Here is a 25,466-nt window from a genome sequence, read left to right on the forward strand (position 1 = left end):
AATTTTCTGTTTTGGCTGGCCAAATACCAAAGAGAAGAATAAATGTATAAAATTTTAAGCAGTGAGCATTACAAGGTTTTTCATTACTTAATGAGAAAATAAGAAAAATCCTAGTCTTGTTTGTTATAATTACTATATAAAATATTATCCTTGTTTGAAATAATTTCTAATAAAATTACTATTTTAATTTGTTATGAAAAAGGGTCTTTCTTAACTCATTCAAAATTTTTGTATGCCAGGCTAATGCTTCATTCCACCCGGCTGGTAAAAATTTCTTGGGAGAAGACTGAGGATCAATGTTGGAGAGGTTTACAGAAAATGGTGGGATATCAGGGGAGAACCAGTGGTAATCCCTGGAAGCTGTATAATGAGTAATGAAGGGGGGGGTGAGAAGCAGGTTTTTTTGCAGGCAGAGTTGTGAATGATTAGAATGCCTTGCCTGAGAATGTGGCATCTGCAGAGAATTTAAGTGTGTTTGAAGCTCAGTATAATGAGCTGTGTATGACAAAAGGACCTCCTAGATGAGTCTTTGACTACATGGGATCTTGGGATAATAATAATAATAATAATAAGTTGAAAAACTAGTTATTAGTAAGGGGAAATTTCCACATGTTTTTGGCAAAGACATACAATCATTGTGATTTAAGTTAGAGCAGTGTACTAAAGCTCTGCACTTTCCCTAAATAAACAATCATATTTAAAGCCACAACAACAATAACCAAGTTCCTGATCAGAAGATTATGTATTCAGTGTGTACACCGTGCTGGGCTAAGCGAGACTATTAATGCTTATTATAAGCAAGGAGAGATTGATGCTCCTGTATTCTTTTTCCACAGAGTGACTAATATGTTCAAAATAAAGAAGATTGCAATCATATTTACAAATTGGAGTTCATCTATTTGTTTTAAGAGTTCATTTTTGTAAATGATCACATATATATATATATACAAATTTAACCAATCTATTAAGTTCATATATTATTATTATTACATCCTGCATGGAGTCGACAGACTCATCGTGAGAGGTTCATTCAAATAACAGCATATTTATCATATAGAATTTTAAAAGACACTCGGAGAATTGTCAGTAAATGGAATGCATTACCAGAATGTGTTGTTAATGCAAAGAGTGTTAAGGATTCACATCATTCTCTTCAACAGAACTCCAGCCATCCTTCTGGATATGATATACTGATGATATATTCAAAATCTGACCTCATCCCAGAGATACACTCCCTGACTTCATGAAAAAGATAATAGTCTCCAATCCTGTATAAGATTCACCATAGAAATTGAATATTTTGCATTCCTATTCTCCTTCTAGTGAATGCTCTACTTCTATATACCATAAACCAACCTTCTCTAGCCAGTACATACTAAATAATTCAACTCATCATCCTTCATAAAAGAAAGGCATTATAAAGAATCTACTGAACCATAGCATTTCTCCAAAAGACAAATACGCTAGATCTGTGATCCCTATACACAGTAATATATACACTATAATCGGAAAACAGTCATCCGATCCCTTACATCTCCAGCATTTCTGAACCTATTTTTAGGATCTTAAGGAAATATAACTTAATATGGACATTCTTAGGAGAGAATGAATGACTACTATTTGGGCTTTTTTGGTCAAATTTATTTTAAAACTAAGTTATACCAACTAGTTTCGCCAACTTTGGCTGTTGGCTTCATCAGGGTAAAAGATGTATAAAAAATAAGAACACTTAAATGCTAAAAACTGTTAACACTAAAACCATAAAATGAACCAAATACAATTGCATTTTATAAAAGCAGAAGAACGCATACATCACACGAATAGCACATGTATGATCTACTAGTTCTTATGTAGGAACGTTCTGTAGTTGGCAGCACTAATGAGGGTCTTCCAGATCTCGGGCAGAATCAATCCTTGGTTTCTATTAAGGTTTTGCTCTGAATGGAGAACTGTTGCGGCTTCTATTATAATTCGGGAGCAGAAGTCCTCCTCTATATAGGGCATTGAGCTTTTATCCCATTCTATAACATGGTTAGTCCTAGCAAAATGAAAGGCTAACCCCGATTTGTCTTCTCTATTATTACTGACGTCTTCTATGTGTTCACTTCTTCACACCATATTTCTCAGAAACTTAGCATTGTACACATGCTAAAAAATAGAGCCTCTCTCATTATGACAGATGATAAAGACCACCAAAATGAACTGTCCCTGATATCAAATAACCTTACAAAGAATGGTTATCCTAGAAAATTGATCCACAAGATTCTTTTCTGACCCCCACAAAGACAACCTGAAGATATACATACAAACTAGTCATTCTATGGAAAAAAAATTATAGGATCATCAATTTTACAGCACTTAGCACAGCATGATTCAGACACCAGGCACAGAATCTTCTGGTGAAGAACTTGAATACCTGATTGTTGTGGGTTTAAATATGAATGTTTATTTAACGAAAGTGCAGAAGCTTTAATACACTGCCCTAACTTAAACTGGAATGATTGAATGTCTTTGCCAAAATTATGGAAAATTTCATTCTAATTAGCACCACTAGATTTATTATTATTATTTTATATATATATATATATATATAATTAGACTAGTGGCTGTGCGCTTTGCAACCATATGCCTGGGAAGGGGTGTCCTAGGTTCGATTCCCATCAGCGACGCGAGGAGCTGAAGGATCTTCCTCAGCCATAGCCAAGTTAGCTGGTCTTGGGCATGGACAGTAGGGTTTTTCATCCCACAAAGCAGGCAAACCGGCCTTGAGAACTCAACACTACGGACATATGATACACTGAGGCATAGGGCTGACCACCTTATACTGTGAACGGTTTGAGGTCCAATGATTAATCAACCCTCGACACCGCAAGGTAGAAGGAAGATGAGATATATATATATATATATATATATATATATTTTATCCAAATCTCGGTGTTTTCACACACATAGAAGTCGTAATTATTGTTTTAAATAATCCATTATTTAAAATCTATTTTAAATAATCCATTTAAATTAGCATTCTACCTTGTCTAGTCATTTTTTAACTGTAGTGATAATGGCTTGTTAGTTTCAATATGAAATATTTGTAAATAAAGTATTATTCAATGTTGTCTTCTGTATGCATGGTATAAATAAATACATATGAAATTTAAAGGTTAATTGCAAGCAAGTTACTTATAATATAATATTTAATATCATAAATAATATTCTTATTCTGTAGTTCTGAATAAAATTAAATACTTAAAATTCAAATTTCCTTACCTGTACCAAATCCAAGAATCACATCTTCATTTCCATCAAGATTAATATCATTGAGACGAATAGCTGTTTCAGTAGTAAGCATTGGAAATGTCTGTGACCAAACATCGTCCACTGTGAGATTAGCACATGGTATTAGATGCTTTGCCTCTTGATAATGGGTAAGTTTCTCACTTATTCTAATGTTTGTCATAAAAATATTGATGAGGAAAACTACTAAACAAATTATACCTATAATAATAAATAAATATTATTATTGTAGATATAATAATAAATAACTAAATCAGTATTAAAAGCTTCAGCTAATAAATATAATCACATGATAATTACATTAACTATTTAGAATGAAAATCCTTGTTTGAAATCAAGAGATCAGCAACAGAAGACTGCATATATTAACATATATTATGATGTTGATGTTGCAATGGATATAATTATTATTATTATTCAGGCCTCCATGAAGTCAAAAGACTCATCGTGGAAGGTCCTTCCTAAGAAACACAAAGTCTATCAAGACTCATTGAGGGGAGGTCCCCCCAAGAAACACAAAGTCTATAATACCACTCCTCGAACTCATTAACCATTCTCGCTCTCGCCACTCCATCAGGCAATGCATTCCATGGTTCAACCACTCTCCATGCAAAGAAACCACTCCTCACCCTCTTGCTCACAGTTTCCTTTCGTAACTTCCAGGGATGGCCTCTTGTCATCACTGCTTCCTGCTGTTCAACCAAGCCAAAGAACTCCCAAGTGTCAACCCTGTAACCACCTCTCAACAGTTTAAAAGCCTCAATCATATCACCTCTCCTTCTTCTATCCACCAAACTCTGCAGTCCACATTCCCTCAGTCGATCCTCACAACTATCATTGTACAGTCCTGAAACCGTCTTTGTTATCCGCCTTTATACCCTTTCCACAGTTAATTTATCCCTTTCAAATCCTGGGGACCAAATCTGAGAACAATAGTCTATGTGTGGTCTGATCATAGACTTACAACAGAATGATAACCCTTTTATCTCTGCAGGTCAGTGTCCTTCTCATTATTGCAGCAATCCTCTGTGTTACCTTCGCCACCTTTGCAATATATCCCCTAAATTTCAGGTTTCTATTAATCATCAACCCCCAGATCTCTTGTCTCCCCTACTTCCTCCAGTATAACTCCTCCCATAGAGTATGCAGTGTCCCATCAATGTTTCCCAAACCTCAAGACCTTATATTTTGCTGCATTAAGCCGACATCCCCATTCATTTGCCCGTCTATCTAGCTTATTCAAATCCTCTTGCAGGGCTGCTGAATCTGCACTATTACTAATAATCCTTCCCAGCTTCGCATCATCGGCAAACAACTGAATATCCACTTGCAATTCACTGATAATGTCATTGATATAAAAGTTAAACAATATAGGTCCCAGTATTGAGCCCTGTGGGACCCCACTTGTAACCCTCTGCTTCCTCGAAACTGCCCCACCATACACAACTCTCTCATTCCTATCGGACAGCCAATCCTGAATCCAGTTGACCCATCTGACATCCAGACCCATGTGCTGCAACTTAAATATCAGCTTATCATGTGGCACCTGTCAAATGCCTTTGCTAAGTCTAAGAAAATGGCACTATATGCCTTTCCCTCATCTAATGCTCTTGTAACTTTATCATAAAAGGCTAGCATATTGCTAAAACAAGAGTGCCCCTTCACAAATCCATGTTGACTATCACAGATAACATTACCCTCATCTCCCCAATGCTGTATATGGTCCTTCACTACTTTCTCCAAGATCTTACTAACTACTGATGACACTCAAACTGGTCTATAATTAGACACTTCCGGTCTGCTACTGCTAACATTGCATATCTTACCTTCCTTCCATTCAATGGGCACGTTTCCCGCAACCAGACTTTCATTGAAAAGCCAGGTCAAAGGCAGTGCCAGTTCCCTAGCACATTCTCTCAAAACTCGTGGTGAAATACCATCCAGTCCCACTGCTTTACTGACATCCAGAGTACTCAGTATTTTAAACACACTCTGCTCCTGTACCTCTAAACCTTGAACCTGCCCTATCCATCTAGCATTAAAACTGACTCCCCCAGGATGAAATACTCTAATAAAGTGTTCATTGAACAATTCGACTATGTCTGCTGCATCAGTCACTCTATTCCCATTTTTATCCCACAATATCATTTCTCCTCCTACTGGCCACATATCTAAAAAAATTCCATAGGATTTTCTTTGGATCTCAGGGCTAATCTCCTGTCATATTCCAGTTTCATCTTCCTTACCATACTAGTCACTCTTCTGGCCTGTGTCTTATACTCTTCATGTATCTTCTCATCTCCTGTCTCCTTATATCTCTTACACAGTCTCTTTTTCGCATGCAATTCCTGTTTAATATTGTTTGTCATCCACTTTACTCCAAATTGTGTCCTCTTGTTCACTCGTGGTATACAACTTACCATTGCTGCTAACAAATATTCTTTCATAATTTCCTAAGCACTAATCATATCATAGCCTTCCAATTCTTCCTTCCATGAAACTTCTCCAAGTTGACGTCTAAGACTATTATAATCACCTGCCTTATAATTTTCCAAGACAAAACCATATGGTCACTCTCTTCAATTGGTGGGAGAGATGTCATCTCAGTTATTATCAACTCTTCTGATGCTATAACTAAATCCAAAACTCTTGAACCTCTTGTTCCCTCTATTACATGTTGCCTAAGACAAATGTCTTAGGCAACAATTCAAGAATTCTAGAAATTCCATTCCCTTATTGCTACATGCATCTTCCTCTCCCCAGTTTATACTACTGTAGTTAAAATCACCCATAACAATCATTCTTCTTGCACTTGCCAAACTCAACTGTCTAAACATTTCCTGGTCCCCACTCTCTGTGCTCCTGGATCTGTAGCAACACTCCACCTCTACCTCACACCATATGCTTTCAAAATCATTAGTGTCACTGCCTTCCAAAGTCTCCATTCTTAGAGGAAATAGCTCGTCATTTATCATAAGCAGTACTCCACCCCCACGCTTTCCCTTCCTATCCTGCCGAAAAATGTTGTACCCAGCAACTTCTATTCCTGTTATTATATCCTCTTCTGTCAACCACGTCTCAGTGATCCCAATAATTTTTGGCGAGGCTGATGCTATCTGCACCACCAATTCTTCTCCCTTATTCCGGATACTCCTGGCATTAGTATATAGCATAAAAATGCTGTGGTTTCTATGCCCAGCATTATCCTCTCTAGACTCCACTGGGCTCAGTGTTACCTGATGTCGTCCCCCTTCTCCCAAGTACCCATTCCCACAAGAGGCCACCCCTGCTACCATCCCCTCCCTGGGACACACTGACTTTTTCAGTACAGCAATCTCTCCAGATGCCTACATCCTTCTTCATTCAAATGTAAGTGGTCTCTTGCATACAATTCCTCTCTGTCCTCAAACGCACTCCAAGCATCCACATCTTCCAGTCCTCTCTTGTCACACATTCTAGCTATTATGTCATTCAATATTACCGCTCTTCTGCTCAGTTCGTCATAATCATACCTAGGCAACACACACACTATCTTTCCTCTCTGTGTCTTCTTTCATACCACCTCAAGCAAGAATCTCATATCTCTCGCTGACCTATTTACACCACCACTCAAGTCATTTGCTCCCACCATCACAATCATCTCATCCACCCCTTTCACCTCTCTTAACTTCCAAAGCTACCCTTTCTATCGTTCCTGCTGGCAAACAATCCCCACACTTGAACACCACGGATCATTGAGTCCCCATACATTATACCTTTTACCATTCCCTCTCTCCTATTGTTTCCATTTTCACTGCACAAAGAATGTGAAGTTATATAACTACTGAATAAAAATAAAACTGTACTGCAATGGAATGAATATTTTCAAGTTTGGAAACATTTTATTACTATTCTCTCATAATAATAAATCATTATCTTTAAATCAAAACAGTATATCAATCTCATAATTATTAGACTACTCTGAAGTCAGTCTATAGAAGGTCCAACATAACTGTTGCAATGTTTGCATCATGTGAACTCCCTTACCCCTCTCTGACAGAACACTTTGTCCATATTTTTCATATAATCTTTTCCTCTACTATCATTGCACAATTTAAATTAGATTCAGTTATGAAGCAGCCAAGCAACTGTTATATGCTGCTTCCTTTGTCCATGCCTCAGAAGTTATATTATCTTTAGGATAATAATATTCAATGTAAGCCTAGGATAACATATGCATATGCTCTACACACACACACTGCTTCATGCATCTGCGTTTTAATGGTATTACATCACAACAAAACAATACATAGGAAAATATATATATATTTAATTAATTGATATATATTTCACTCGATTGCAAACTAGCACAGAGCACAGCTGTTACTTACAACACACAAGCAACAACGAGTAGAAGAAACAATTAAAACTGTAATGAACAAATGACCTAAACTAAGCTCCTTGGCACAATATAGTTCTTTTTTACAGTTGTTAGACTGGAGCTGCTCCTAAGATGACTGTCTTCCAAATTTTGGATAGGTTAATGCAGCCATACGTTTTGAGTTTAGGAGAATAATTTGTAGTATTTCATGTTGACTCCAAAAACAGTCACTCCAACTTGTCATTATGATGGCAGCGGGTGTATTTTTTATGTTCTATGAGGCAGATGTTAACAGACTTCCTGTATATGCCCATAAGTTAGGCAAGTTACAGCCAGATGGATGGAGTCTGTTCTTTGGTGAGCAGATCAGGACCAGTTTTTGAAGTATAATTTGAATACAGTCCTAAATATTTGGACTATGAATAGTATTGTTTTATGTTTTGGAAGGGAGAGGTAGGAGGACATGCAGTATTTTATCTCTTTTGTAGGATTTGGCCAAAAAATGTGTGCTAAAGATAGTTCAGTTGTGCAGCAAGAGCTATGTCACTAAAACAAATAGCTCTTGCTCTATGAGAGTGTTTTATGGATCGCATTGTGCTGGAATAGATTGTAATGTGATTATTATGATCATCAGATCTTCATGGAGTCAAAGACTCATTGTGGGAAGTCCCTCTGACACACACAACTCATCAGAGCCTTAATTAATTCACATTCTCTGGCATTGTACTCCAATCGTTCACCACTCTCCATGAAAACACTTGCCTCTCACTCTCCTTTGTTTATACCCTCTTTATACAGCTTCCTCGTGTTCTCTCCACATCTCAAACCATTCTCTGAAAACCTCTTCAACATTAATCTGATAAGCATCCCTTACTAACTTATGTCTCTATCATAATTACATTTCTCCTATCCACTAGACTGTAAACTGCATCTTCTCAACCCTTCTTCATCCTCAACATTCCATAAAAGAACAATCTTAGTCAATCACCTCTAGATCCTTTCAAATATCTCTTCATCCTTTTGAAAATCAGGTGACCAAATTTGTGCACAGTAATCCACAAGTGGCTTATACTATGGAAACCTAATCTCCTTACTTCAACAATTCAGTGTGCTCCACATCATTGCTAGAATTCGTTATGCAGTCCTCGCAATTCTAGCATGTCCTCTAAATTTTAGATCCCTATCTACCCATTACCCCCAAATGTTTCCCAAAGATCCTCCAATATAGCTCCACTTGGTAGCATATATTGGAAGAGGTTTTCCAAATATCCCATCTGTTTTCTGCATTTTAAAACCTTACACTTTTGCAACACTGAAATGGCAACCCCACTCCCATGTCCATTCACTCAGTCTATTCAGTCAGGATAGATGGTATTTTTGTACTTTATGTACACTAATGCCAGCAGCATTCAGAACAAGCACAAAGAGTTTTTGATATTGGTTAGTTCATCCTGGACAAAGATTATTGGCATTAGTGAGACACAGCTGAAAGAAGATGATATAGTTAGTGGGATAGAATGTGAAGGGTATAGAGTGTGTGTTCAGGCAAGATAAAAAGAAGAGAATAAGGGAGTGTTATTGATGATAGATGATGAACTTCAACCAAAGAGAGTAGAAGTTCAACTGCAGGCCAGTAAATATAGCACATTTGAGGCCATCTGGTGTGAAATACTGGCCAAAGGAACAAAATATACAGTTGGATGTTTCTATAAATCAGGGGATGTAAAGGATGATAGGAATAGCATGCATTGGCAGATAAGCTCAATGAGTGGAGGACAGGTAATTATTATGGAGGACTTCAATTATAGGAACATAGATTGGAAAGAGGAGAGAACATGTGGGAGGAAGTAAATGGAATTTATGCAATTACTAAGGAATAATTACCTGAGGCAACATGTGATGGAATATACTAGGGGTTTGAGAATGATAGATCTATTAACTGCATCAGAGGATTTGTCTATAACCAATATGACCACACTGCCACACCTGCTGGGAAGAGTAATCATATAGTCTTGACAAAGGAGGTAGCTAAATGTGTGGAATTATAAGGCTGGTAAGTGTGACAATTTAGAAAATTAGGCATGTGGCAGTATAACAAGCTTAGAAGATTAGGCATGTGAAATGGCAAGGGCTGGGTGTTCATAGTGTATGGGAAGTGTAAAGAGGTGTGTGTGAGGGAAGTAATAGCAGAGTGCATACCTAGAATCAGGAGAATAAATCAAGTGAGAATTAAACAGATGAATACTATCATTAAGTTAGAGCTACAAAAAAAAAAAAAAAAATAGAGAGAATTCAAGGAGAAAGGTGACAGCAGGCACATGAGCAGTGCAAAACATATGCCAGAAAGGTAACCAGTGTGATAATTATTATTATTATTATTATTATTCAGGCCTCCAAGGAGTCAAAAGACTCATCGAGGGAGGTCCTTTCTAAGACAAAGTCTGTCAAGACTCATCGAGGGGAAGTCCCCCTCTGAGAAACACAAAGTTTATCATACCACTCCTTAAACCCACTGACCGTTCTCGCTCCCACCACTCCATCAGGCAATGCATTCCACGGCTCAACCACCCTCCACACAAAGAAACCACTCCTTACCCTCTTGCTCACAGTTTCCTTTCGTAACTTCCAGGGATGGCCTCTTGTCATCACTCCTTCCCGCTGATCAACCAAGCGAAAGAACTCCCCAGTGTCAACCCTGTAACCACCTCTCAACAGTTTAAAAGTCTCAATCATATCACCTCTCCTTCTTCTATCCACCAAACTCTGCAGTCCACATTCTCTCAGCCGATCCTCATATCTATCCTTGTACAGTCCTGAAACCATCTTTGTCATCCGTCTTTGTATCCTTTCCACGGTTAATTTATCCCCTTCAAATCCTGGGGACCAAATCTGAGAACAATAGTCCAAGTGTGGTCTGATCAGAGACTTATACAACGGAATGATAACCCTCTTATCTCTGCAGGTCAGTGTCCTTCTCATAATAGCAGCAATCCTCTGTGTTACCTTCACCACCTTTGCAATATGTCCCCTAAACTTCAGGTTTCTATCAATCATCAACCCCAGATCTCTTGTCTCCCCTACTTCCTCCAGTATAACTCCTCCCATAGAGTATGCAGCATCCCATCGATGTTTCCCAAACCTCAAGACCTTGCATTTTGCTGCATTAAACTGACACCCCCATTCATTTGCCCATCTATCTAGCTTATTTAAATCCTCTTGCAGGGCTACCACATCTGCACTATTACTAATAATCCTTCCAAGCTTCGCATCATCCGCAAACAACTGAATATCCCCCTGCAATCCACTGGCTATGTCATTGATATAAAGGTTAAACAATATAGGTCCTAGTACTGAGCCCTGTGGGACCCCACTTGTAACCCTCTGCCTCCTGGAAACTGCTCCACCATACACAACTCTCTGATACCTATCAGACAGCCAATCCTGAATCCAGTTGACCAATCTGACATCCAGACCCATGTGCTGCAACTTAAATATCAGCTTATCATGTGGCACCCTGTCAAATGCCTTCGCCAAGTCTAAGAAAATTGCAGTATATGCCTTTCCCTCATCTAATGCTCTTGTAACTTTATTATAAAAGGCTAGCATATTGCTAAAACAAGAGCGTCCTTTCACAAATCCATATTGAATGGCATAATAGTGAGAATGTGTGACAAGAGAGGACTGGTATATGTGGATGCTTGGAGTGCGTTTGAGGAAAGAGAGAAGTTGTTTGCGAGAGACCGTTTGCATTTGAATGAGGAAGGATGTAGGCATCTGGAGAGATTACTGTTCTGAACGAGTCAGTGTGTCCCAGGGAGGATGATAGCAGGGGTGGCCTCTTGTGGGAATGGATACTTGGGAGAAGGGAGACAATGTCAGGTAAGACTGAGCCCAGTGGAGGAGTCTAGAAGGGATAATGCTGGGTATAGAAACAATGGCATTTATATGCTGTATACTAATGCCAGGAGTATCCGGAATAAGGGAGAGGAATTGGTGGCGCAGATAGCATCAGCCTGGCCAAAAATTATTGCGATCACTGAGACGTGGTTGACAGAAGGGGATATAACAACAGGTATAGAAGTCGTTGGGTATAGCATTTTTCGTCAGGATAGGAGGGGAAAGCGTGGTGGTGGGGTGCTGCTTATGATAAGTGATGACCTATGTCCTCTAAGAGTGGAGAATTTGGAAGGTAGTGAGACAAATGATTTTGAGAGCGTATAGTGTGAGGTAGAGGTAGGCAAGACAGGATATTTAGTGGGGTGTTGCTACAGACCCAGGAGTACAGAGGATGGGGACCAGGAGATGTTTAGACAGCTAAGTTTGGCAAGTGCAAGAAGAATGATTGTTATGGGAGATTTTAACTTCAGTAGTATAAATTGGAGAGAGGAAGATGCATGTAACAATAGGGGAATGGAATTTCTAGAATTCTTGAGGGACAAATGTCTTAGGCAACATGTAACAGAGGGAACAAGAGGTTCAAAAATTTTGGATTTGGTTATAGCATCAGAAGAGTTGATAATAACTGAGTTGACGTCTCTCCCACCAGTTGGAGAGAGTGACCATATGGTTTTGACTTGGAAAATGAATAGACATGCAGGAGTATCAAAGAGACGGGAACTTATGTGGAATTATAAGGCAGGTGATTATAATAGTCTTAGACGTCAACTTCGGGAAGTTTCATGGAGGGAGGAATTGGAATGCCGGGATATCACCAGTGCGTGGGAAATTGTGAAAGAATATTTGTTATCAGCAATGGTAAGTTGTATACCACGAGTGAAGAAGAGGGTGCAATTTGGAGTAAAGTGGATGACAAACAATATTAAACAGGAATTGCATGCGAAAAAGAGGCTATGGAAGAGATATAAGGAGACAGGTGAAGAGATGCATGAGGAATATAAGACACAGGCAAGAAGAGTGACTCGTGTGGTAAGGAAAGCGAAACTGGAATATGAGAGGAGATTGGCCCTAAGATCCAAAGAAAATCCTAGGGAATTTTTTAGCTATGTGGCCAGTAGGAGGAGAAATGACTGTGGAAGAATGATATTGTGGGATAAAAATGGGAATAGAGTGACTGATGCAGAGGACATAGTGGAATTGTTCAATGAACACTTTATTGGAGTATTTCATCCTAGAGGAGTCAGTTTTAATGCTAGAGGGATAGGACTGGTACGAGGTCTGGAGGTACAGGAGGAGAGTGTGTTTCAGATACTGAGTACTCTGGATGTCAGTAAAGCTGTGGGACTGGATGGTATTTCGCCACGAGTTTTGAGAGAATGTGCTAGGGAATTGACAATACCTTTAACGTGGCTTTTCAATGAAAGTCTGGCTTTGGCAAAGGTGCCCAGGGAATGGAAGGAAGGTAAGATAGTGCCATTGCATAAGGATGGTAACAGACTGGAAGTGTCTAATTATAGGCCAGTCTGTGTGTCATCAGTAGTTGTTAAGATCTTGGAGAAAGTAGTGAGGGACCGTGTACAGCATTGGGCAGATGAGGGTAATGTTATCTGTAGAAAAGCAAAATAAGAATGTGAAAGGAAATTAGCAGTACAGGCCAAAGATAATCCCAAAGAGTATTATGGTATGTTATGTTAAGTAAAAAGAAGAATGTTCATATCAGAATAATTTTAATGAATGCTGATGGTAGGGAGGTAACTGAATCAGGCAGAATAGCAGAATTACTAAGTGAAAAACTTTGCAAGAGTATACCATCCAGGTGGAAATATTGCAGTGAAAAAAGGTAGGCAAAGGGCTTATATGGAAACTGAGGTTAATGAACTGGAGGTGCAAAGCATATTACAAAACCTTAATGTGAATACAGATATGGAATTAGAAGGTATACCAGTTTAAGTTTTATAAGAAAGTGCTAAGAAATTGTCAGTGCATTTGACCACAGTTCTAATCCAGGTGTCTAGTGATGTGCTGTAGGGCTCTGTTCTTGGGCCACTACTATTTAATTTGTTCATTAACAATACAGGAAAGGATTTGAGAGGAACTATTCAGTCATTTGCTGATTATGCAAAATTGAGTAGAGCAATAGTTAATATAGATGATGTTAATATTTTGCAGGATGACTTGGACAGACTGACAGTCTGGGTCAAGGTGAATGGACATCAGATTAATGTGGCAAAGTGTAAGGTTATTCATTTTGGGATGAAAAGATTATCAGCTGTGGGTGTACCACACTGATGGAACTGTACTCCAAGAATTTCATGAAGCCAGGGATTTGGGGGTGTTAGGGGATAGGGAATTAAAGTTTAGAGGGCATATTGCAAAACTGGCTAAAGCAGCTCATTGGTTTACTGAAGAATACCCTGATGAGCAGAAACAGCAGGTTTCTGCTGTTTCTGCTCATCATTTCCCCATCTTAACTAGTATGCAGAGATCTGGTCACTTGGGTTTCTTGAGAATAAGGAGGAAGTAGACAGGAATCCTGGGGCAAATGACCAAGATGGTATCAGGTCTATGGAATGAACCTTACAAAAAAAAGTTGAAGATTTATGGGTTACAGAAATTAGTTGACATGTGGAAAGGGGGTAATATGATTGAGATATATAAATTACTGAAGAGTTTTTAAGATTAATACGGAGGAAACTTTTCAGAACAGGTCTGGTGGTGGGAGAACAGGGGCAATCCTTAGAAACTGAGTGAAAATTAGTTAGCAAGGGTGTCAAGGATTAGATTTTTTTGCTTGGATAATGATGAATGAGTGGAATAAGTTGCCTAAGGTTTAATACTGTCCTGTATTAAACTTTTTTTTATGTATACGTCAAAAGTAAGATTGCTATGATGTTTGGCTGAAATGAGAACATCCAAGAAGGAAATAATCTTTTTTTTTTCATCTGATGTAAATTGGATTTTTTACGATTTACACCATTAACAGAGTCACTAAAGTTATGGGGATTTTTCTAAGCCTGGCCAATGGGAGAAAACATTGTTATCTTACCATTTTTATGCTCTAAATTTATTATTATTATTATTATTATTATTATTATTATTAAGAGAGGCCTCCAGGGTGTCAGAGACTCATCAAGGGAGACCACACACTACACCCACCAGATATCATACTTATTCTTGAATTCATTCACACTCCTTGCACTCACAACATCCAATGGCAATCCATTCCAATCATGCACCACCTTATGAGAGAAAAATCTAGTCCTCGCCCCCATCTTAGCAGCCTTCATTCTCATCTTCCAAGGATGCCCTCTCATCCTTTCCCTACCCTCCAAAAATCAAAAAATTTCATCAACTGATGAAATTTTTTGATTTTTGGAGGTATGACTGTATCATACCTCCTGTATGACCCTTTCAGACGTTTGCAAGTCTCAATCATATCTCCCCTCTTTCTCCTCTCTGTTAGTGTCTGCAGTCTACAAATTCTCAATCTGTCTTCATACTCAGTATTCCACAATCCTGATATCATTTTTAACACTCTACTTTGTACTATCTCCAATATATATCAGAATCACAACGTAAACCAGGAGACCGACCTGCGCATGATAGTCCAAGTGAGGTCTTATCAAGGCCTTGTAAAGAGGAAGAGGCAAAATTATCTTTACATGTGAATGTTCGTTTCAGCATTGCAATTATCTTTTGAGTTGTATTTGTAATCTTTGCCACATGACCCCTGAACTTCAACTTCCTATCTATTAACACCCCAAGATCCCTAGCCTCATCAGATTCTTCTAGCCTAATCCTATTAATATAATACGACACTGGATATCAAATCACGCCAAACTGAATGACTTGACATTTACTGACATTGAACTGTCACCTATTTTCCCATGCCCACAATTCCAGCCTATTCAAATTATTCTGCAATTACTGTATATCAGCAGCATTCCTGATTACCCTACCTATCTTTGCATCATCAGCAAATAGCTGTATGTTACTTGTCAAATCCTTCCCAATATCATTAATGTCTAGATTGAATAACAGTGGACCAAGCACTGATCCTTGTGGCACACCTCTAGTTACCTTAAACCTTGCAGACTCAGATCCCCTGTATACCACTTTTTGATATCTGTCAGTCAACCATCCTCTTATCCATGCTAATGTTGTATAACCCAAACCCATTTTCTCCAATTTATGAAGCAGTCTGTCATGTTGTATTCTGTCAAAAGCCTCAGCAAAATCCAAAAGTATCATGGTGTATCCATTTCCCTTGTCTAATTCAGTAGTAACATTGTTATAGAATGTGAGCAAGTTGCTAAACATGACCTTCCCTTAGTAAACCAATGTTGTTCATTGGTTTACTAATGGGTCAATCCATTTCTGAATGCGAGCTCTAATCCATTTCCAGCATTAACAGTTATATAACATTGTCAATATCACATTCACACCATTCCTCCCTTTATAATTTAGTTTCCCTGACTCTCTGTGTTAGGTCCCATACCAGTTATCAGTTTTTCTAGATTCCTGATACAAAAATGCATTCAGGTATAGACCATCCCTCTTATACAAATCCAATCTTCCCTCAAACTCACTCCACACATCCAAAAACTCGCATCAATTCCTTTTGCATAACCTACGCATCGAATCGTTTGCCATAATAGCCCTTCTTCTTAATTCATTTTTATCATAGCAAGGTAAAATACTAACGATTTTCACTTTCTCCTCTTCCAACAACCCTTTCATGTCCTCTCTCATACTGAACTTATCGCCAGTTAAATTGTTCATACCTACTACAACTACGATTTTGTTTACTTTTCTTTTCTGTTTTTGAATTGCTTCCTTTATATTCTTAATTTATAACTCGATGTTATAACTCACTTATCTATAGCATGTTTTATTATAGAGTCACCATACGAAAACAACTTCTTTCTTTTTACTAACAATGTCACTTACCTGAATTCTGTTACTTCCTGACTTACCTGTTTCCTTGCTTCGTTGTTTCCTATTTTCCTGTTTAATTTTCTTTTCTCCCTCTGTCTGTTCATTTAAATGCCTCTTGACTTTTTGCAATTCCCGCATTGTCTCTCTGATGACCTGCTTCAACTTCACTATTTTGGAGGTTAATTCATTTTATTAACCTTCCCAATAACCTCGTTAGCAGGGCTAACCTTCTGGTTCTCACCTGCAGTGCTTTTTTTTAGCATTACGTTTCTTGCCCTTTTTTTTGGTGCCACTTCAAACGTATACTAAATATTGAAATATCTAATAAAAAATATGTGATAAAATATAAAATACAATAAAATCTACTTTCTAGTATATTACAAAACAATAATTTTCTAAGGGAAAACACAATAAAAACAGACAAAAATCACCAATTTCACACGAGCATCAAATTTGCTCGTGTGAAATTGGTGATTTTGACCAACTACAATGTATCCTCGAATCCAATTTAACTGCAGATGTATTTTAAAGTAAATATATAGAAAATAGATGGGGGGGGGGGAAAGCCTACTTACACAGTGCAAGGCACAGAAATTCCTAGTAGAATCACAATCACTCCCCCCCCCCCCTTATCAGTTCAATTAATTTAGAAAAGTCTTGAATTAAACTTGGTATTTAGGTTTGGTAAAATCCTAGTTGCATTCATGGTTTTATTCTAATACACAAAGCTTTTTCTTAGCTCCATAGTAAATCAGTGATAATCTGTCATTCAATATTTCCATTACTGTTACAACAGTACTTAAAGTGCATTATAGAATTATTATTATTATTAACATTTGACTTCCATGGAGTCAGGGACTTACTGTGGGAGGTACACACTATTGCACACAATGTTCATCCAACAGTGCCTTAAGATGATTCAATGAGTCTACACACAACATACTCAGGCAATGCATTCCACTCTCCACGCAAAGAATCTACTCCTCACTCCTCTGCTCACACCCTTGTTATACTGTTACCACCAATGGCCTCTTGTTCTACCTACCCCCCCCCCATCTATGAAAAATCTCTTCCACATCAACCCAAAAACAACCCCTGACTAGCTTATATGTCTGAATCGTATCCCCCCCCCCTTCCTCCTGTTCACAAGGCTCTGCAACTTACATTCTCTCAATCTGTCCTCGTACTCCGCATTCCAAAGAATTCACTGACCACCTTTATGAATCTTCTCTGAACCCTTTCCAACATATCCTCGTCACCATGAAAACCCACGACCTAATCTGTGCACAATAATCCATATGAGGCCTGACCAACGGCCTCATAACCTCTTTATTTCTGCATGTCATGGTTCTCCGCATCATTGCCATTATTCGATGTGATGTCTTCGCAACTTGTGCAACGTGGCCTCTGAATTTCAGATCCTTGTCCAACTAGATCTCTCATCTCCTCTACTTCTGTTAAAGTTAAAATGATGGGATGCAAAGTGTATACTTTGCATCCCATCATTGCTTAACAAATCTCAAACCCTACACTTTGCAACATTGAACTGACAGTTCCACTTACCTGCCAATTCATGCAATTTATTAAAGTCCTCTTGTAAGACTATAACATCTGCTTGACTCTGCATTGTCCTCCCCAGTTTTGCATCATCTGCAAACAGCTGCATATCACTAGTTAAACGCATTCCGATATCATTAACATACAAATTGAACAACAATGCCCCCCAAAACTGACTCCTGCGGCACAACCAGTTACCTTTCTCTTTCGGGATACTGCACCACGGATACAACTTTCCAACAGCCAGTCACTCTGATCCAGCTCAGAAGTCTGTTAACATCCATCTGTTTCAATTTATTTAAGAGCTTGTCATGTGGGAGTCTATCAAAAGCCTTTGCAAAATCCAAGTGCACCACTGTATATGCATCTCCCTTGTCCAAAGTACTTGTCACCTTGTTATAGTACATAAGTATGTTAATGAAACATGATCTCCTCTTAACCAACCCATGCTGATAATCACAGATAATACTGCTGTTATTAACCTATTTCTGCATCGTACTTCTCACCAATCTCTCCAGTACCTTCACTGCAACTCCAGATATACAGACCAGACTATAATTTGAAGCTACAGCCTTATCACCACTTTTATGCAGTCAAACAATTTTACCCTCCTTCCACTTCCTTGGAACCTGTGCTATTGAAAGACTTTTATTAAACAGTAATGCCAATGCTACTGCCAATTCCCTGGAACATCCCCTCAAGATGTGTGGTGTTATTTCATGAAATCGTTTTGCCTATTGGTTATTTATTTACTCAAATACCTCCTGCTCACTCAAAATTAAGCTATCCCCCCCCTCCTATATCCTCTACACCTAATTGCCTCATGATTCCACTCTAATCAGGATGAAACACCCTTATAAATTGATCACTGAATACCTCAACAATGTCTTCTGCAGCAGTTACCATTCTACCACTTTCATCCATTAACTTTATCTTACCATAATCATTCTTTCTTCTACTTGCCACATATCAAAAACTCTCTAGGGTTTTTCTTGGCCTGATTTACCAAATTCTACTCATACTCTACTTTTGTTTTCCTGACTAACTGAGGCACTCTCCTGGTTTGTTCTTTATACTTCTTTATATTTGAGAGAGGGCACTAGTGAGCCAAGCACTGTGGACATGTTTAAGAAGAGCTCCTGAATGAGATAAGTTATTCTAGGAATAATTAATTATATATGCATAATTGTTTGAGTAAGAGCGGCTGTAAACATTGTGCGCTACCGGTATTATTAGTGTTGGGGATTTTTCTTGCCTAAACTTAATTATGAAATCGTTATTATTAGACCTAGTAACCTGCAGAGAAAAAAAAAAAAATGGCGGCAGCATTGTCATTCAATGCTTTTAATTTAGATTTCAGCGTTTCGTTAAGTGTGAGGTCTGTTATATGTATTCCTTCGATTACATAAACGATTTGTGGATGTTTAGTGCGGATGGAAGAAGGGTGTGTGTGCGAAGTGTGACCTGAACTAGGAACTGATGAATGCAAATATGAAATTGATGACAGAAAGTTAGTAACGAGAATGTCGCGGAAAACATGAGTGCACGTTTGAAAGAGGGGCGAAAAAATGTTAAAAAATCAGTTAAAAAGAAAAATGGCAATTTGATAACTGTAACGGATGTTAAAAGGGATGAAAGCGAGGCGAGAGTGGCGGAATGAAACTAGAAATGGCATCATGCAGAAATCGAAAGTGAAAAAAATCGAAAGAATGAATGATAGCGAAAAAAGAATGAATGATGGCAAAAGTTGGATGCATGTTCGAGAGAAAGTATGGAACCAAAAAAAGATAAATAAGAGTGAAAGTGAGAAGAATGATAGCGAAAGTTGGACGTATATGTTGGACCTAAAGTACGGAAACAAAGAAGGATGAATGAGAGTGAAAGCGAGAAGAGGGGGTTGAAAGTTAGAAAGTTAGAAAGATTTAATGAAAGAGAGAATGTGTCGTGAGATTCGGAAGTTGAATTGGATTGGATGAGGCAAGAAATGAAATGCATGCAGAATGAAATTAAGAAAATTCAGGTCAAAACTATTAAAATAAATCATGATGGCATGAAAGAGTTAACGAAAGATGAGCGAGTGGCATTGTATGGCGACTCCATTATTAAAGGTGTGCTAGAGGATAGAATGCACAAGGTATGTTTTCCAGGTGGTAAAATGAGTAGAGTGATTGAGGCATTGTGCGGGAGCAAGCAAAAGAGTTAATAATATTAATTGGTACAAATGATTTGAGAGAGGACAAAGAGCGTGTCAAAATGGATATCAGGAGGCTGCTTGGAAGGATAAAAGAGAATAGTGTGACAGGAAAGGTAGTCAGTGTGTTGCCTAGGTATGACTGTGGTGAAATGAGGCAGAGAGCAGGATTATGAATGTTATGCTGGCTGAAATGTGTGAGGAGATGGGAGTACAGTTTGTTAATGTGTGGAATGAGTTTGAGGGATGAAGTGATCTGTATGGGAGCGATGGACTGCATTTGAGTGGTTATGGTGTGAGTCGCTTGGAGAGACTGCTGCTGGAAGGTAGAGAAGTAAATACAGAGAATGAATCAGATCAAGAGGGGGAGTGATGTGGAAGAGCAGAAGAGTAAGACAGGAGAGATTGAAGAAGTGGATATAAATGGGAAAGTGAGTGGTATGAGTATAGAAAATGAGAGAAGCAGGGAAACGAGAAGGTTCAGGGTGGACAGGGGTGCACAGCATGAGAAAGGTGGATGCTCCAAGAAGAGGTGAGAGCATGTGTAGGCAGGAAAGAAATGGGATGACCAGGGATCAAGAAGAAACAGATGGAATTGAAAAGGGTTCTAAAATGAAGAAGCAGAAAGGGAAATGGCCCCAGTCCAGCATGGAGAGATCACATCGAGTCAGTGGTATCAGTGGAACTAGCTGTAGATCCAGAAATGAGCTGTTGTGTTTGTATACCAATGCTAGAAGTATAAGAAACAAGGAGGATGAAATGGTTGCACTAATTGCGTCTGTACATCCAAAGATTGTCGGAATAAGTCACACATGGTTGGAAGAGGATGAAATCCTGAGAGTAACAGAGATGAAGGGTATGATGTGTTTCGTGAGGATAGAAGGGGTAAAAAGGGAGGGGGAGTGCTATTGATGATAGAGAAAGAGTTATGTCCATACAAAGTAGAGATGCAAGACGGAAATGGTGCCAGTGGTTTTCAGGCAGTATGGTGTGAGATAGAGGTGAATGGAATCAAATACTTGGTGGGATGTTGTTATAGACCAGGTAATGTGGATGGTGGTGATAGTGAAATGTATAGTCAAATAAGCAAGCAAATAAGAAAAGGGTGATCATTATGGGTGATTTTAATTATGGCAATATAGACTGAAATGAAGAGATAGCAACTGGAAGTAAAGAAAATTAATTTCTTGAGTTTCTGAGGGATAACTACCTCAGACAGTATGTAACAGAGTGCACACGAGGATTAAGGGTCTTGGATTTGGTCATCTCATCAGAGAATGTAATTATAAATGAGGTGTCAAATCATCCACAAATTGGTGAGAGTGACCATGAAGTGATTAACTGAGTGATTTCCAGCAGTGTGAGGACCCCTGTGAGAAAAGGGTATATGTGGAACTACAAGGGGGGGGGTGATTATGAAGAGCTCAGGAGACAGCTTGCAGGTGTAGCATGGAATGAGGAGGTAGCTGGAAAAGAGATCAATGCAGCTTGGGGAATTTTCAAAAACTATCTAGCAGATTCAATGTCTGAATGTATTCCAAGGGTGAGAAGGTTAAATAAGGTAGGTGTGAGATGGATGAATAAAGAGATTAAGCATGCGATACAGAGAAAAAGGGCATTGTGGAGGCAGCATAAGAGAAGTGGAAATAAGCAATTTCATGAGGTCTACAAAGACCAGGCAAGGAGGGCGACTTGGTTGGTGAGAGTAGCTAAAGAGCGGTATGAACAGCAGTTAGCTAATAAAGCCAAAAAGAATCCTAGGGAGTTCTTTCGATATGTAGCGAGCAAAAGAAAGAATGATTATGGAAGGATGACATTGATTGGAGAAAATGGTATAAAGACAGCTGTTGCAGAATGTGTGGTGGAGATACTTAATGAGCAGTTCATAAAGATCTTTCAATCTTGTGAATGTGACTTCATGGAGAGATTGAGAGCAATTGTTGATGGGGGAGGAGAGACTGACTGTAAGTGAGCAAGAAGTGTTTGGGGAAGTGAGTAAACTAGATGTAAATAAGGCTATGGGACTTGATAATATATCACCACATATTCTTGTGGTTAAGTTGTTGGAGAAGCTTGTGAGAACTAGGATCCAGAGTTGGGTAGACAAAAATGGTATAATCTTTGATGGACAGCATGGATTGGCTAAAGGGAGGTCTTGTTTTAGTAATCTACTTACTTATTACAATAAAGTGACTGCTTCCTTGGACAGAGGAGAAGGATACACAGTAATATACTTGGATTTCGCAAAAGCTTTTGATAGAGTACCTCATGATAAGTTGTCAGTCAAACTAGAGCAGATGGAGTTGGATATTAGATTGGTGCATTGGATTGGAGACTGGTTATCTGATAGGTATCAACAAGTTGTGTATGGGGGTGCGATATCTAGGAAAAGGAAAGTCACTAGTGGAGTGTCTCAGGGGTCTGCTTTAGGGCCACTGCTGTTTAACTTGTATATTAATGATATTGGTGAAAATTTGGATGGAGAAATTCAGTTGTTTGCAGATGATGCAAAGTTGGGACGAACCATGAAGTGTAGAGGAGATGTTGTGGCCTTACAAGAAAACTTGAATAAACTGAGTGATTGGGCACGGGAATGGGGATGTGAGTTCAATGTTGCAAAATGTAAGGTTTTAAAAGATCTGATAATGATAGTGGATAAGGATCTAAAATTTAGGGGACAAATTTCCAAAATTGCGAAGACAACACGAAGGCTTCTGGGAATGATGCGGAGGACACTGATGTGTAGAAGTAGGGAGATTCTTGTTCCGTTGTATAAGGCTTTGATTAGGCTACACATGGACTATTGTGCCCATATTTGGTCACCGGGTTTTCAGAAGGATGAAGAGATGTTGGAAAGGGTCCAAAGGCGACTGACTAAGGTAGTTTCTGACGTCTGGTATGTTGCGTATGAGGAAAGATTGAGAAGATGTAATTTGCAGAGTCTGGTGGAGAGGGGGAGATATGATAGAGACCTACAAATAGGTAAGGGGTTGTTATAGGATCAATGGTGGAGAAGTTCTATAGAGAATAGTGGGAGATCAGGGAAGAACCAGAGGTCATCCCTGGAAACTGTATAAAGAGGGTGTGAGTAGGGGAGTGAGTTGCAGGTTTTTTTCGTGCAGAGTTGTGAATGATTGGAATGCCTTGCCTGAGAGTGTGGAATCTGCAAAGTTTGGGTGTGCTTAAGGCTCGGTATGATGAGATGTGTGTGTGATAAAAGGACCTCCCAGATGAGTCTTTGACTCCATTAGGTCTTGGGGTAATAATAATAATACTTTATTATTACCCCAAGGTAACAATAATAATAAACATGATGAATAATCATTATTCATTTTGTACTTCCTCCAAAGTACCTACATTTTCCAGATTTCATGCTTAAGCTCCATATTTATCCATTTCCCCTACCTTACTCAGCCTTTTGGCCTTTGGAATATATTCACACATTGATATTGTTATGTATTTCTTTCTCAGTTCCCATGTAGCATTTATTTCCTTACTGCTCAACTCCTCGTTCCATGTAAAAGCTCCAAGCTGTCTTCTAAGCTTGTCATAATCACCAGTCTTATAATTCCACATATATTCTTTCCTCACAAGAGTCTGCACATAACTAGCCACAACATAGATGATTATTTCATGATCACTTTCACAAACTGGAGGAAAATGTGAAAAACCTCACCTCACCTCTCACAATTACATCCTCTGATGAAATGATGCTCTAAAACTCTCAATTCTCGCGTGCTCTCCTTCCCAGGCTGCCTGAGACATTTATCTCTCTAGAAATTTATTTTCCTTATTCCCAAATGCTTACATTCCCGTATTCTCTCCTTTCTTTCCCTTTCTATCCTCACAAAAATTACTGTATCCTTCCATTTCTATTTCCATTACAACATCATCTTCATTCAATCATGTTTCACTTATTCATTGATTTTGGGGAAAATAAACTCAATCACCATTCCATCTCCCCTTATTTCTGTTACTTTTGGCATTTGTAAACAAACACAGCAGTTCATTGTTAGGTCTATCACCAGTCGTATCCAAGCCATGTGTTGGTTGTGATTTCCTCACCACACCTGCCCAATCACCTTTATCACCACTCATCTGCTCAGTCTCAACTTCCCCACCCATATCACAATATACTTCATTTTCATACACACATTCGCTGCCACTTTCAACATCCATTCTCCCTATGTTATGTTTCCCTGTCCACCCGAGCTCTCCCCCTCTTCCCCTTGCATTCCTATTCTCTCTTCATCTCTCACACTACTACAGTTTCTACTGCCAAGCACTTCTGTCCACTCTCCTGATTTTTCCCTTCATCTATTTCTTCTGATCTCTTGCACACATCATACACTGTGCTTCCACAGACTGTAGTTTTTCATCCATCAACACTTTCTCCAGTATACTCACTCCAAAGCCATTTAAACCCCCAACTGGCCATGACATCCATAGATGTCCAGCTAAATCTGGATACACTTCTGTAAACCTATTGAATAACATGGATAAGAAGTGCAATTTGGTCTCACTATTTCATCCCTCGGCTGGTAGGGAGGTTAAATGCAACCCTTCTGCAAACTTCACTCCCTCCTCCTCACACAGCTCCTAGCATACCATTCATGACTTTGGCTCTCCATCACTCATCATTATCATACCTCAGCAACACTGCTAAAATAGACTGAATTTTATCTCTCCTTGGTGAATATTACATAATGTGGGTGGTTTACACCACCTAACCAAAAATTTGATATCTCCTAGAATGCTTCTTTCTAAATGAAAAAATCACCAGGCAACAATAAAATTTCCACAATACAATATTATAAAGCATTTGGATGTCGTATTGCTGGTTTTCAAATCCATGTTTCTTTCTAACCTTCCATAAATGTATTTTAATTCATTAATTATAAAAATCAAAATTCTCTTCCCATTGCTGACAGGTGGTGGGTACTGCAAAAAAATAACCTGTTGTGTTGTAAGTAATGGAATGCCCAATGCATTACATAATCTGTTCCAAATATGCAGGGCAGGAGGGCAGCTATAGAATGCATGTTCTAGTGTTTTCAATCAGTAACAGATGTCACAGATCTCTGATATTCCATAAGTTATAAAATAAAGTATTCTTGACAGTACCCAATTGTGGAAGTTCTTGGCGAAAGATATTAAAGATTTCTTTTTACCAAATTTTACTTTTTTTTAATGTATACTATATATATAATGTATATTAAATACTATAACACT

General features: G+C 38.6%; 1 protein-coding gene across 1 annotated transcript in view; it reads right to left on the reverse strand.

Moving 5' to 3' along the window:
* The window catches only part of LOC150102772 (uncharacterized), a 275,594-nt gene that overhangs the window by 213,034 nt on the left and 37,094 nt on the right, over positions 1-25,466 (reverse strand). Inside the window, exon 3 of the mRNA XM_090398736.1 lies at positions 3,265-3,492. Within this exon, the coding sequence (XP_090254862.1) occupies positions 3,265-3,492 (228 nt within the window). The remainder of the gene's footprint in view (positions 1-3,264; positions 3,493-25,466) is intronic.

The sequence above is a fragment of the Typopeltis vanoorti genome, chromosome 10 (genome assembly GCF_054136105.1).
Source record: "Typopeltis vanoorti isolate ZY-2024b chromosome 10, IOZ_Tvanoo_1.0, whole genome shotgun sequence".
Lineage (NCBI taxonomy): Eukaryota > Metazoa > Arthropoda > Arachnida > Uropygi > Thelyphonidae > Typopeltis > Typopeltis vanoorti.